Raw genomic sequence first — 15,592 nt, 5'->3', positions numbered from 1 at the left:
TGTGATGGTGTGTGTGTATGATGCTGTATGTGTGATGGTGTATGTGTATGATGGGGTGTGTTTCTGTGTATGTGATGGTGTGTGTGTATGATGCTGTATGTGTGATGGTGTATGTGTATGATGGTGTGTGTGTGATGGTGTGTGTGTATGATGCCGTGTGTGTGATGGTGTATGTGTATGATGGTGTGTGTGTGGTGTGTGTGATGGTGTATGTGTATGATGCTGTGTGTATGATGGTGTGTGTGTATGATTGTGTGTGTGGTGGTATATGTGTATGATGGTGTGTGTGTGATGGTGTATGTGTGTGATGGTGTATGTGTGTGATGGTGTGTGTGTGTGTATGATGGTGTATGTGTATGATGGTGTGTTTGTGTGTGTGTGTGGTGTATGTGTATGATGCTGTGTGTGTGATGGTGTATGTGTGTGACATGGTGTAGTGTGTGTGTGTGTGTGTGTGTGTGTGTGTGTGTGTGTGTGTGTGTGTGTGTATGTTTCAGTGAAGCCACCAGAGAGGGGAGTGAATGCTTTTTGATGGACACAGAAAAGTGGCCTGGCTTTCTGTTAAAATGGAGAACTCACCTGAGCTTTGTGGTCTCTTGTCTCGGCCACAGATGGCCCCCAGGTACTTTATTTTCATCCAGAATCTACGGCCAGGGAAAGTTTTTCGATATTTTTTTTTACTTGGTTCCCAGGCTAGCACTGGCCATCTCGTGGATAGACTTCTTCCCATGGATCCCTGCTGTGTGAGGAGCAGAGATGACTTCCTCCCCATTCTTATTCTGATACTACCACAGCTGGGCTAAGGAACGCTTCTGTGATACTACCACAGCTGGGCTAAAGAACGCTTCTGTGTAGTGTCAAGTGTTGAGTTTCTATGTTTGTTATTTCTGTAGTTTTTCTTACTCCACCAAGAGGGGAAATAACCACAGCTGTCCAGCCATTCTGAATCTGATGACTCCACCGCCCACTCTTTCTTGGCTTTGGTGCTGTCATGTGGAAAGCCCACTCTTAGTGCTGTTTGGTCTTTATTCTGGCCTTGGTTCTGTCACAAGCTGTGTGCCTTTACAGAAAGAATTTCATTTTTCTCAGTCCCCATGGGCTTGGCTGTGAACTAGAAGTCTGGCTATGTGTCATTAAATTTTCTTCTCTTCCATGGATCTGTTCAAAGAGTCCAGAACTGAAAGTGGGAATATTCTCTAGAGGTGACTGTTAAACCACCAACAGTAGTATTGATTTTAGCCCGTCTTATCCATGCCTTGTTAAAACTCAGTCCAGATGCTGGAATAACTGCTAGACAGCATCTTGCTAACATCACTCACGTTCTTCAGCCAGGCCAGCTTCCCTTTAATACATATGCTTACAAGTTGTTCTGAATTATTTATAGAGGCCCATCAGGAGACCATTGGTTAGAGGCAGGGTTCTTAAACAAGAATGGCTATTTTGCATACATACACACATGTATATGTACATATACGGACATACATACGTAAACGATGTTAAAAATACACACACAATAAAGTAAAATTATCACAAAAGTAATAGAACGAGCATATCATTTCACACACCTACCTGTTCCCCCCAACAAGAGCAACCGTAGCCTGCTCAGTTAGCAAACCTGATTCCAGTGCCCGGTTATTGAGAACGACCCTCCTACTGCGCATTCGGGTTTCTGCTCACACCACACATCCACTACTTCCTGCCATAGGACCTGCACCCCTCCCCCCATCTTCTGTACCTACCGCCCCAATCCTGTAATCACAATCTCGCTGTGGTTGTATGTTTGACTCTGAGTGTGTCCTTTATAAGCTGTGAATAAAATGAACCTATCATACTCTGCACAAAAGGCTCCGATGCTCTGAGTGCTTACCGGGGTGTTCTGTCTCTGAGTGTGAGCTGGAAGATGGGTAAAGAGGTGTGGGGGATTCATTATGTATTTCCGAGCTCCTTTGCTGCTGACTTGTGGGTAGGTAATTTTGCTGTCAAAAAACAGCCTGTTCATGTTTTCTGTTCGTTGGCATGAATTATAATTGATATTCTTTCAATTCCATCTCCCGTGTTAATTTTCTCATTTAATGTGATTTGCTCCATCCCTAATAGCAATTACTTGGCGAGCTGTCAGAGGTAACTCATCTCCGTTCCCTCCTGGCAATTCTTCTTCCTGTAATTTTTATTTTTATTTTTTTTTTTTTGGATTCGGTTTCTAGACTTAACACCCTCCAAATAGTCCAGCTGTGCTGTTTTCATGGCAGAATTTCGGAGAGGCCAAATTTAAAGGGGGAAAAGTACAACTCAGCGTAGGACAGCGCTTTAAGAACAGTTCTCAGCCAACGGCTTGGTTGGCTTTTACTTGCATAATCTCCTCTCTGAAGCAGGACGCTGCAGGAATCCAGCATTCACCTCTAATCATTTTAGTGCTCCAGAATTTTCACTCTGTTTTGGTTACTGAAGAAAAGTGACTCACTTTAGCTTAACTGTCAGTAGGAAAGTACATTTCTTATGAGGCAGAGCCACTCGACTTCCTTCAGAGAAGCACACAGGATACTTTGTTTATAGTGGAGCTCGGCAGGTGTTCGTGAAAGAGGGTGGTTGGGACTCAGGAAGTGACGGTGTTACACAGAAGTGGGTCTACACCCGATGATGCGGCTGCCACAACCTGAGGGGTCTGTGGAGATGCAGGACGTCAGGGGTGGTTCCTGGGAAAGGCCCAGACCAAGGCCTCTTATAGGATCCGAGCCTCGGCCTCCTTGGGGCAGGAAAAAAAGGTTCCAAAGGAGCCATGCCCAAGAAGGTCTTCCGTGGCTTGAGGTGTGGGCGTCACTAGGTCTGTGCCTCCAAACAGGAAGAGACGAGAGCAGGAATATGGAGGAAGAGCAGGCGTGGGCATTAGACAGAGAGGAGCAGAGCTGATGCGAGGGGCTCAGGACAGAGGAGCCAGGGATCAGCACTGCCTGGGTGACTTTCAGAATGAGGCGCAGGGATAGGAGGTCTGTTCCTCTTTCCCCCTTCCTGTCAGAGGTTGAAGGCATGAGGCAGGCAGAAGAGAGTAAGTGGAGAGGAAAATATGCAAGCAAACATAACTGGCCGAACTCATGAAAAATGTCTTTATATGGACGCTTCCATGGGGGCCCAAGTTTTCGACCTGTTGTTGAGTGAGGTCTGTTGGTACTGTCGCCCTGTGCAGCAGAAGAGGGTGAATGACCTGAGACCCGAACACATGGTGAGCCCGTCTCTGGGCTTCACTATGACTCTGTCATGGTGTTTGGAGCTTCTCACAGAATGATTCCACAGACAGAAAAACACTAGCTGTTCTTGTTTTTATGGAAGCAGAAAAAAATGAATCATATTGTGGCACTCGGAGCTTGTAGCTTTTTTTTTTGGCATAAGCTTTAAAAACAATCATTTAAATTCTGACATTTTGGAGACATTGACATGATTTCATCAAACCTTTAAAGGACAGGCTTGTACATTAATTGGCTTTGGCGTGTGCTAAGTAGTGCTTTTGGTGATGTTTGCTATGTTTGATTGCTTTAGATATTCTTTGGCCCAAATATAAGAGAAATATCTTGTGGGGTTTATAGTAATACAGCAATGCTTTCTGACATTATTACTGAATATATGAGGAGCATCTCTAGGACTGGGTGCTGGGAAAAGCAAAAATCCGTTCCTCTCATGCTAAATTTTGTGGCTTCCCCACCTCCGGCTCTTCCTCCCCTCACTATTGGGCAGTACGGTCTAGCCCTCTTTTAATGTTGTAACCTTCCGTGCATGGACCCCTCCCATCCTTACTCCTGGCTGTTGTATGAGCCACAGCCCTGGAGAAACAGCAGCACAGGCCAAGGGCCCCTTCCCACGAAGCTTCCCACGTCTATGAAGTCTCTTCCTGGGAAGGCACCCTGACGGTCAGTGTGTTGTTTTGTGAGTGACAATTTAATTTTAAAATAGTGTGTGGTGTGTGTTTCTCTGGTTCTGATCTCTGTGGAAATCTGGGAGGACTTGCTTCAAAATCAGGGTTGTCTTATATTTGGGCCAATTTAGAAGTGAAAAGTAAATACTGTCTTAACGCAAGATCCAGATTTCCAGAAGGTTCGCTCTTGCATGTTATGTGCCGAGCTTCAGTGTTAGTTGGAATTGTGCTGGCGCAGTATTGAAACTTCACTTCCATCATGGCTCTGCAAAGATGTGCCTGTCGAGACCTCAGAGTCTCTTCCCTGAAGTTATCTGTTAGTTAGTCATGTTATCTATGGTTAAAGCCTTGGATATTGTGTTGAATAGGAAATACACACAGATTCTGTTTTATCATAGCCCTACTTGTGTAGTTACATCTTCTTTTTAAAATATGAATCCTCATGTACACGCCTTTCCCCTCCCCTCCTACTCCATTTCCCCTTCCTCTTTTCTTTTTTTTTTTTGTGGGCCCAAGGGTGGAGTTAGAGCCTTCTGCATGTAGGGCAAATGCTCTACCATGGATCTTCCCCCCAGCCTGAAGGACTGATTGTGCCTTTATCCTTAAAATCATCCACCCTATGTATTCCCATTCAATAATGGGAATTTCTAATGTGAGTGAATTACCAGTAAGACAGTGATAGGAAGGGCCATGCAAACATTACTAACAGCAGCCCGCACGTGCTTATTCTAAAAGCCCAGCTCCTTTAGTCTCAAGTTAACACCTTGCTCCTCTCAAATCTCCTCGGAAACAGCAGAGTTAAAGTCCTTTGACTTTAGCCTACCTTAAAAACCAGGAGTGGGTGATGCTTAATGGTCTTGATTTTTAACTCCGTTGAAATGATTATTCGTTTAAATTGTGAAATAGAGCTTCATCTTCTGTAAGTTCAAGCCCAAACTTAATTTTCTTGGCCTATATTTTTTTATTTTTATTTATTTTTTCTTGACCTGTATTATGATATTATTCCCTCCTGGTTTGAGCTTCTCGTGAAACTCACACTCTGTCTTTGAACAAACAATAGAGTATTTAAGAGATGGTTTTAATAAAGGCAATATCATATTGGATTAAAAGTATGCGTATATATTAGGGAAAGGCACAGGTAACTTTGCAAATAAATATCCAGTGATACCCTGTCAATTTGTACTTCATTTTCCAGTCTAAGTTCGTACACATGCACACACACATACACACACTCATTCATATATATTCATATATATATTTATCCACACATACATATTTCAAGTTAACTGTTGTCTTTTTGTAGAAACAAAGGACGGAGTATGGTCCAAGATCAGCCGAGGCTCCTTCTGCCCCATCACCCCCTCCCACGCCAGCACCCGTCCCAGTCCCCCTCCCCCCCTCTGCACCAGCACCTGTTCCTGTGCCCAAGGTTCCAGCAAACGTCACCCGTCAGAACAGCAGCTCCAGCGAGAGCGGGAGCAGCATCGTGCGAGACAGCCAGAGATACAAACAACTCCCAGTGGACCGTAAGTTGCCCGGGGCCAACCCAGTTCGCTGGGTCTGCTTGTATTAAATGTTGTTAGAGGTAAATAAGTGTCACTTATACTCCATGGATAGTTCCTCCTGACCTCTTAATCTCTGAGTGTCTCTGAGAAGCAGGTCATTTTCGCAGCCCTCTAAGGCGTGTGTCTGTACACATCTCCTGTGTCATGGCCATTGAATGTAGACTTGCTCCAACCAGACATGTTGGACTGATTCATGAGCGTTACTTCCTACCTGCATATTTCAAGGCTTTAATGATCTGTATTTCAGCGTGTAGAAAGTGAGGGAAAACGGAAGCCGCATTTCCTAGGACAAGTGTGAAGATTCGCGATAATACATGCAAAGTATTTAGTGGAGGTGGAGGATGGAGGTGTGTGGGGTTGCTCAGTCTCCCTCTCCCTGAGGAATGTTTTGTTTTCTTGACTGTCACAAGCTACTGACATCTAAGCAGAAGTCAGGGGTGTTTGCCAATATACCGCATCGTGCAGGCAATTGGAAATGCCAGCGGTGCAGAGCTTGAAAACTAGGATTGATTTTGACCAGTGTAAGCAGTCAGGAAATGTCTGCTGCTGTCATTGTCATCTCCTCATTGGTCCCATCTCCCTCTGTCTGCTCCCTAGTGTTTCCCTGAGAACCATCACCAGCTTAGAGCTACGTGCAAGGCCACTTACTCACTGTTCGGTCGTTGCCACATTCCTATAGCCTGAGAGAAACTACGTGACTTTACATGTGTTAGGAGTATGGGTTGGGCCCTGAAAATGTAACATAGAATTGTCCAGAGTCTGACTGTGAGGAGCGGGGCTAAAAGCAGAGGGTAGAGCGAAAGGCAGAGGGCAGCAGTGTAAGGAGCCAAGAGCACAGGCGGCAACGCAGGAACAGCCATGTTGAGAGAAGGCCGCTGTGGGAGGGAGACTTGGGAACGATGAAGAAGAGGGTGAGAGAGTGAAGGAGGGAGAGTCAGTGAGCGGAGAATGAATGAATGACCTAGCAGAAGTATGAGAGAGAGAGAGAGAGAGAGAGAGAGAGAGAGAGAGAGAGAGCTGTGTGGAAGAGCTACTGTGTAGCTGTGGCCATGTGGGGATTTGTAACCGTGTGGAGGCCACGATAAAGATGAGGCCGTCTAGAAAAGAGACACAGAGGAGAAATGGATGCAAAAGAAAGATGTGTGGTCATGTTGTCCCTGAATATTGGAATATGCATCTGAACAGGGAAGAGATGGGTATATGTAAGAGAGATTGTCAAGAAAAAGACTAAGTTGGAGTATAAGCGAGGGTCACCATCAGGAAAGGGTGTGTGTGTGTCCCTTTTTCCTTAGGTTACCCACAGAAAGCACGTGTGTCTTCATTTCCCCTTAGACAGAAGTCTGGTTCTCGCTGCATTCGTGGATCTCTTTGCACTGGAGGTGCCCCTCCCCCCCCCCCAAGTCAGCTTAGGCACCTACACAATCACATTAACATACACCAGCTTCGCCTTCCATTTGCTTCCAACACAGATTTCATGTAACTTGAACTTCACATTTTCACTAATCAAAACAGGATCTTTTTGAGAATGGTTTCCTTGAGAACTATAGTAAGATCAGCAAAATTAAAGGCATGATAACTTCACTTTGTCTATTTTGTTGCTATTGTAGTTACTTTGGAAGCTGAAGGTAATTCTGAGAGTTTTTGCTCTACCTTGTATATTATACATACCCGCTTCAGGTCTAACTATGTTTATAAAGCATTGCAAGTCAATTCGCCTGACAGTAACTCATTACAGAAAACTTGGAAAGTCAAAACCAAGAAGCCGTTTCCTGTATCTGAGGCTTCATAGAAAGTGGGCATGCTGTGTGGAAAACAGATCGACCATTTTGTCTCATTGCCCCTCCCGAGGGTCTGGACTTTTCTCTTTTTATAAAATTACTTTTCCTATAAACGATCAACCTATTTCCATTCCCTTCCATACTATTAATGTTGTCAGAACAGGAATGACCTGCAACTTAGTCTGGCTGCAGAACCGCATCTCTGATATCCATGTAGCTGTATCCAGCTATTAATCTCATAGCGGATGTCACAGCCAGAGGCTCCAGTTCAGACTACATTCCTAAATTGTCAGTGCCGTTTCCCCCCAAGAGTCAGAGCTGCTTGTGAAAACAGTGGTGAGATGCAATAACTGCAAGTCTATTATGTGCGTGATTTTCTCTCTGAAATATGAGTGGTTCAAATCACCTTTGTGGTCATGTTTGATGCCATTAGAATAATACAGAGGGGCCAGCAAAATGATGCGATAGAAAAAGGTGCTTGCCACTAAGCCTGACCTGAGTTTAATCCCTGGGACCTACATGGCAAAAAAGAGAGAACCAACTCCCTTGTGTTGTCCTCTGGCCTCCTACCTACCTATGCACACACACACAGACACACACATGCACATATATGCACATACACACAGACACACACATGCACACACATGCACACACACAGACACACACATGCACATATATGCACATACACATACACACCAATAAATAAATACATGGGAAATATAATACAACGAAAATAAAAGTTTGGAAAAACAACCAATTCTTTATCAGAAATAGCTGTTTATGAGTGTGAAAAGGTGTTTAACCAATTAAATATGCTACTAAATTTTTCAATATATGTGTGCGCTTTTAGAGGGATGCTTGTTTTTCACAGATACCAGAGAAAGAGTTTTCAGATGGGAAAGTTCTATGAATATATCTTATTTCCCTGGGGAACATTCCCTCTGAGAAACAACTGTTCTTTTCTCCTTCCCACAAGTTTGCACACATCTCTGTGTGACACATCAGTACCATGATCTCTGACACAGTGGCAGTCTGTTCCAGGCCTGGGGTCAGAGTTCAGTCTTCCAGTCCCCTTCTGGAACAACACATGGCCTGGAATGGCTTGTTCTTTGTCCCACTTGAAGAAACGCAAGAACCTTGTGGGGAAGAAGCATAGTTTGGATTCTTTTACATGAGTGTACTCTTCTGATAATTGAGACTCATCATAATCAGATCTACTTTTCATACGTGAAAAGGTCACAGGGTCTGTAGAATAGAAACACTCCCCAAATTAACACATGGGCTTGTTTCCTTAACATAATTGCTCATGTAAAATCCCTTTTAAAGGTATCTCCAGAGTGCGAGAGTATAGGTTGGCATTAAATTAATTTATTTCTTTGTATAAAATGAATATTTCCTGATAGCATATTTTTGGAGCAGTTTTTTTTTTTTCTGAACAAAGGCCAGGGCTTTCTCATGGTCATTTAGCAGATGGAATAACTGTGTGCATTTTGAGGTCCATGTTTCTCTCAAGATAAGCTCCTTGCCACGACATTCTTTGTTTGTTCCCCAAACTTCTGATAAAAATAAAATGAAAAGGCCAAGGAGGTGGGAACTTATGCAGATATGGCCATAGACAAGGCTGTGATGTCAAATGTCTGTTTTAAATTTCAGCAAAGGGTAGGAGGTGCATTTGGGTAGAGCATCTTCTGTGCAATGTGAAGGCCTGAGTTTGAGCTCCAGCACCCATGTGCTGGAGCCAGGCGTGGTCATTAGCTTCACTCAGGCAGAGACAGGCAGATCCTCAGCTCGCTAGCCAGCCAGCCACAACGGCAAGTGCCAGGTTCAGTGAGACCCTGTCTGAAAATGTAACTTGAGAAGTGAATCGAGAAGACATCTGGCTCTTGCCCTACATAGAAGCATACAGGGTACACAGCACAACCAAGTTCACATGCATCTCACACACACACACACACACACACACACACACATGCATCACACACATCACATGCACACACATCACAGATATGCAACACACATGCATCACATGCACACATCACATGCACATGCATCACACACATGCATCACAACCACATCTCACACACAGGCATGACACATACAAGCATGACACACACAGGCATCATACGCACATACACATGCAACACACACATCACAGACATGCATCACACACTTGTACACACACATTACACATTACATGTATCACATGCACACATCACGTGCACATGTATAGCACACATGTATTACACTCATGCATCACAAGGCATGACACACACAGGCATCATACGCACATACACAGGCAACACACACATCACACACATGCATCTCACATACACACTGCAGGAGTGAAGCCACCTTTGCTGCAGTGGAGCATTGTTTAGACGAGCTGCTTGGAGGTGGGTGGAGCCAGGCATCTCGTAAGCCGTCCAGATTAGTTTGTCAAAGATCCAGAGAGCATCCCCTCTTGCTGCTTTTGAAGGTGCCCACTTGTTAGTTTGCTCTCATTTCTTCCTCGGTCCTTTGACATCTGAGCCCTTTGACTTGAGCTCAATCTTTTGTAATCAGAACTGTCACTGTGGGAAGGGGTGTGATGCTCATCTGCTTTGTTGTTAGGAGAAAGCTTTGAAAGTGGAAACCAAAACCCCGGAGCATTCTAGAAAGAGGTTTCTCTGTAAAGCCCCGAGGAAGGCCAAATGGACTTGTGGCCTCTTCGGTGGATAAGAAGGTATAGTGGTATTTTTGTGGAGTGGTATTTTCTTTTTTGCTTTGAGGCAGACCTATTTCCTGCATGCCAGCATCCTCAGTGATTTAAAACAGCTACAGAAGTACAGGCGGTGTTTTATTTATATCCATCGACAGTGTCCTTTCCCTTCTTTCTTCCTGCATTTTTCTTTTGCTCTTTCTTAATTAACTTCTTCTTCCCCTATTTGGGGAAGGGATCCTCTTTCCAAGGGGCTGTGGCAGCCAATGGCAGATGGGGGACACGAAGTCTTTGTCTTTAGAGCTGTAACCACTGCTGAGTTACCAGTGCTCCAGGGGCTAGCTTTACCTCAAGCCCACGTAAGTGGTCCTAGGTAAACCCAATGGGGCACAAAGCAAACACAAAATCAGAAGGCCTAGAGGCAGAATGACCACAGAAGTGGGGGAGGGTAACGATTAGGAAGGAGAGGGGAGAGGGATGAATATGAGCAGAATACATTGTGTACATAGAAGAAACTGTCAAAGAATAAACTAATTAGAAATGTTTCCCACATACTCAAGACCCTAGTACAGATTAGACTCCATTAATGCTAATTATTTCACAGTTCACTTGAATGCCATAAACAGTTCCTTCAGCTACCAGGTCATTGCCACCTGCCAAAGTAATTAGTTAATTGGATTATCATATCAGTTCTGAGTTCTTGAAAACAGTAGCAATATACCTAAAAGTGCACACATGTATTTTTTTGATACATAGAGATATAATTTCATTTCCTTGCCATTTTTCTCATAATGCCATGCTCATTCATAAGCACATGGCTAGGAGTGAAGAATGGTGGGAAAGATCGTCAAAGGTGATTTCAGAGATCTGAGTATAGAACAGACCTGGGCTGAAACTCAAACCGTCTGGTTCTAGCTAATTTCTCCCTCTAATTGACAGCGTTGCTTAGATCATCTCTCTTTGTTCTCCATTTCCTGAACTGATAAGTAGGAGATAAATTACCTCCGAGGGTTAGAATAGGCCTTGAACACGGGATCTAGTGCACAGGGAGGGGCTGGCCTGAGGAGTGCAGGCTGGGAAGGGGCATAGCTCACCAGTATGATAGGGAGGAAGCCAGAAACTAGGTTGGAGGTCTGCAGAATAAGTCATGGACGTTAAATAATCGCCTGAGGAGGGATCATTCTATATGGTTCAGTCTGTTATGGGAGGCTTGCGTGAACACTGTACAGGATGTGTCTTGGGTTCCAAGTGTCGACCTGGTGCAATATGACAGCAGCCTTCTCCCTTGACCACCGCCATCTTTGGCCACCAGAAGTGTGTCTAGACAAGTCCCCAGATGAGATCTCACTGGTTTAGGGCTGTGTAGAATGATCATCGGGGACATGGCAGCCTAGCGGGGATCCTGATCATTAACCCAACAGGAGGTGTTCAACTGCTGTCCCTCATGTAACTGAGCACGCGCAGGCACAGCCTGTGGAGACTCCTGAGCAAAGAGAAGGTCCAGAGAGTCACTTTAATAATTTATACCGGGTTGAGGTACAGGTGAGGGGGGATGGCAGGAACCCGGGATTGCAAATCCCTCAGGGGCCCAGGGGTTATTAGGGATGAGGTCCTAGAGGGGATATCATGGCAGAGATCTTTGAACATGTCTGCTCCCTTCCGGCATTCAGGAAGAAAGTCTCAGATGGAAGAGGTGCAGGATGAACTCTTCCAGAGGCTCACCATCGGGCGCAGCGCTGCACAGAGGAAGTTCCACGTGCCGCGGCAGAATGTGCCGGTGATCAATATTACTTACGACTCCACCCCGGAGGAAGTCAAGACCTGGCTGCAGTCGAAAGGATTCAACCCTGTGTGAGTGTTCCATGCCTCCTTCGCAGCTGGGTCCCTTCCGTGCCACCCCGACTCTTCAAGTCATCAAAGCCTAGGTGGCATTCTTCTTCCCGTATTCAGGAAATAGCAGCTGTTAAAAAGCAAAGAAGAAGGTAGAACTGGGGAAAGGTACCAGACTAATTCTGGTGCATCTTTAAGCTGAGAGTTCATTTTCTTCACCAGTCTCTTGGGAAGTTGTTAACCAGCTGGGCGGACTGCAGGCATTTGATTCTTTCTCATCAGTTATGCAGGGTAAGGTGATGTTATACAGGACCCTATCACATAGGATGTGTGACGTAAGACTTCTTGTGTCTCAGGGCTGTCAATCAGAGGTATCTTCACTGCTTTATATACCACTGATCTAAAAGTCTGTAGATGTTCTGTGGATGTTTGGTACCATGAAATGTTTGAACAGTACATGCCTGAGGGACCTTAATTTAGAAACTCGCTCCCTTGGCATATTTGACAGCAAAGCTCAGTTGTTAGTTGCCATGTTACAAGAAAGCGCTCCGTTGCTCTTAGGAACAGGAAAGAGAAGCCTAAGGGAGTCCATGATTTAGAAACCCCACCGCATCCTTTTAGATGCCTGGTCACCAGTCATTTTATGTGAAAGGAACCTCTGGGTAGCAGCCATGGACTCTCTTGGTCTTCCTTGTCTCAGCACTGCAGTGTTTTTAAGAATACGGAACACACGGTGATGGTGTGCCTGTCATCCTAGCACTTGGGAGGTGGGGATGGAGGACCTGCAGTCAACCTGAGCTACTTGCAGAGTTCTAAACCAGCCTGGGCTACTTGAGGCCCTGCCTCAGAAGTGAAATCAAGTGAACACTCAAGGGAAAAAAACAGATAGATAAATGATGGATGGATAGACAGACAGACAGACAGGCGAGCTGGAGAGATGGTTTAGCTGTTAAAGCAAAGCTCACAACGAAAAGCTTGAAGCAGGATGATAGAAGAAGCAGCCGCTTTTCTCTTGCAGGCATTTGCAGCCCTCTGCTAACTTCCTCACGCTCTGTATTTCAGGACTGTCAATAGCCTTGGGGTGTTAAATGGAGCACAACTCTTCTCCCTCAATAAAGATGAGCTGAGGTCCGTCTGCCCCGAAGGTGCCAGAGTCTTTAGCCAAATCACTGTTCAGAAAGCTGCTTTGGAGGTAAGAGCCGTGAGCAGAGCTGGTGGTGTTTGTCGGCTTTGGAGAGTGAGAACTGGAGCCAGTGTTCATGTCCATATTGGTCAATTTCTCCTCACTGAAAAGATGAATTAAATTTGTCTCAATTTTTCCTTCTCTGCCACTAGATACCATAGGTAACTGTTTTCAAAAAGATTATCTTTCAGGCTAACTAGAGATTTATTTCTGAGCACAATGTTCTCATTTTATTGCATGGGCTTCTATAAAAACTTCAAATTTGCTAATAGAAAGCAAATTCATACATGAATTGAGTAACTGTCTGGGAAGCAAGTACTATTTTTCTTATTTTTATTTACTTCAGAAATGTCAGTACAATGAATAAATAAAACCCTAGTTGTGGGGTGCTAGAAAGATGACCCTACTGTTAAGAACATTCCCTGCTTTTATGGAGAGCCTGAGTTCTATTCTCAGGACCCACAAAAGGTCACACATATCCATCGGTAACACCAGCTTGAGGAACTGGCAAAGGAAAAATAAAAATACATAAAACCCAAGCTACGCATGGTGGTGGTGCATCTATAAGCCAGCTCTTAGGAGGTAGAGGCAGAAAAATCTTAGTTCAAGGCTAGCCTTAGCTGTATAGTGAGTTCAAGGACTGCCAGAGCTCCCAGGATCCTTTCTCCAACAAACCAAAATTCTGGGTGCATTTCCCAAGCTTAGTTGTCCGTCTACAGAATCATCAGGAATGCTAAGAAAGGATATTAAAAATGGGTAGCTGTGGGGTGGGGAGAAAGCTAAGCAGCTAAGATTGTGCAACTATGAGGAACAGAGTTCCAATCCCAGCATCCACTTAATCAGGCAAACATCCCACAAATACTTCTGACCCCAGTGCTGAGGGATCTGCTAGCTATTCTGGACCCTGAGTGCTCACAGGCAGACCTGTGTGTGAACACTCCACATGCAAATATAATACACACACACATGCACACACACATGCACGCACACACATAAATAAAATAAATCCAAGGGAAAGGAAAGTATGCAGCTGCAGGAAGTGTCAGTCAAAGCTGTCTGCATAGCAGCTGCGGAGTGAATGGATATCTATTTAGCAGGAGGTATTCAAGCTGCCCTCTTCAAAGATGGCTCTATAAGAGTTAATAGTTTTGTGAAAATTATAGTTGGCCTCAAATAAAAGGATACAGGATTCAATATGAAACTGATAGCTAATTATACCTAGCAGGTATATTATGTAAATTGAACAGTTAAATAACTCAGGATAAAATAGTTTCGTGTGTATAATCCTGTGACCATTCCCCATCAAGCGAAATTCCATTTTGCTGAGAATTCTCTTCTACAACATTGATCTGGAAGGTTTCATATTTGAGTTTAATGATTGCTTTTCGTATGTAGAGTATGAATAAGGATTATGTGTTCCCTAAAGCTGTTTTCTTACCATTATACTTTTCAATCTTGTTAAGAATGTATAAATTGCTTGTTGGGGGTACATTAGAAAATTCTGTATCCTTAATGTTTCCGGATCCCTTCTTTCCGGGACATCCTGTTACTATGTTTGCCTTCCCAGCCTACTTCCTGATACTTCTGGGATTTGACTGAGGCAGAACTGATACAGTTTCCAAGAGCTTCTTGGCTACTTTCCCTCCTCACCACTTTCTTGGATCCAGTTCTTCACATAGTTTCTCACCACACCACACCCCCACTTGTTACCAGAGCTTTCAGTCATCAGAGGAGGAAATAAGGACAAGGTCCCCAGGGATTGTAGGGAGACCTTGGAAGGGAAAAAAGCTGGCACGATCAGAGGGGCAGAGTTTTCGGAAGGGAAATGATGTGCTCCGAAGACACCCTTTAAAATCTCTCAGTGGAAATGAGTGCCTTGCTTGACTGACCTTCTTTGGAAGGTGTGAAAAGATGGTTCATTTGATAATGTGATTGTTGTAATCATGAAGACCCTAGCTCAGCTCTCATGGAGGAAGCACATACAGGAGGATTCCTGGGACTGGCCAGGCCAACAGACCAGTGAGCTGTAGTTGGAGCCCACTCATTCGTTCCCGGCTTCCCAGACCAGAAAGAATTACACAGAAACTGTATTCATTAAATTACTGCTTGGCCAATAGCTTTGGCACCTTTTTAGCTAGCTCTTCTATCTTAAATTAACCCATTTTTATTATTTTGTATTTTACCATGAGGCTCATGGTTTACTGATGCCAGCACATGGGTGTCTTTTTCCTCCAGCAGCTACGTGGCTCCTTGGCTCTGCCTTCTCTCCTCCTCTATCTGCTTAGAATTCCTGCCTTAATCAGTTCTGCCCTGCTGTAGGCCAAAGCAGCTTTGTTCATTAACTAGTGGTATTTACAGCATAAAGAGGGGAATCCCACATCGGTGAGGCTTAGGTGAAGTCTGAGATTCTGTCTCAAAAAACTAAGGTGGAGTTGGATATGGTGGCATACCCTTTTAGTCTCAGTACTTAAGAGGAAGAGGCAGAAGGGGCTCTATGAGTTTCAGGGCCGCCTGAGCCATATAGTAAAATCCTGCCTCAAAGGAAAGAGAAAAAATATTAGTGAGAAGCCACCACACATGCCAGTAGCTATGATTTGATGGGTACAGCCACCACACCCACATACACCAGTAGCT

The 15,592-nt window shown here is 44.4% G+C and overlaps 1 protein-coding gene across 1 annotated transcript in view; it reads left to right on the top strand.

Annotated features, from left to right (window-relative positions):
• The window catches only part of Eps8 (epidermal growth factor receptor pathway substrate 8), a 181,909-nt gene that overhangs the window by 164,178 nt on the left and 2,139 nt on the right, over positions 1-15,592 (top strand). The window contains exons 19-21 of the mRNA XM_005364535.3: positions 5,208-5,430; positions 11,616-11,796; positions 12,838-12,967. Coding sequence (XP_005364592.1) covers positions 5,208-5,430; positions 11,616-11,796; positions 12,838-12,967 — 534 coding nt within the window. The remainder of the gene's footprint in view (positions 1-5,207; positions 5,431-11,615; positions 11,797-12,837; positions 12,968-15,592) is intronic.

This window comes from Microtus ochrogaster (genome assembly GCF_000317375.1).
Source record: "Microtus ochrogaster isolate Prairie Vole_2 chromosome 14 unlocalized genomic scaffold, MicOch1.0 chr14_random_2, whole genome shotgun sequence".
Lineage (NCBI taxonomy): Eukaryota > Metazoa > Chordata > Mammalia > Rodentia > Cricetidae > Microtus > Microtus ochrogaster.
This window is presented reverse-complemented; position numbering and strand designations above follow the sequence as displayed.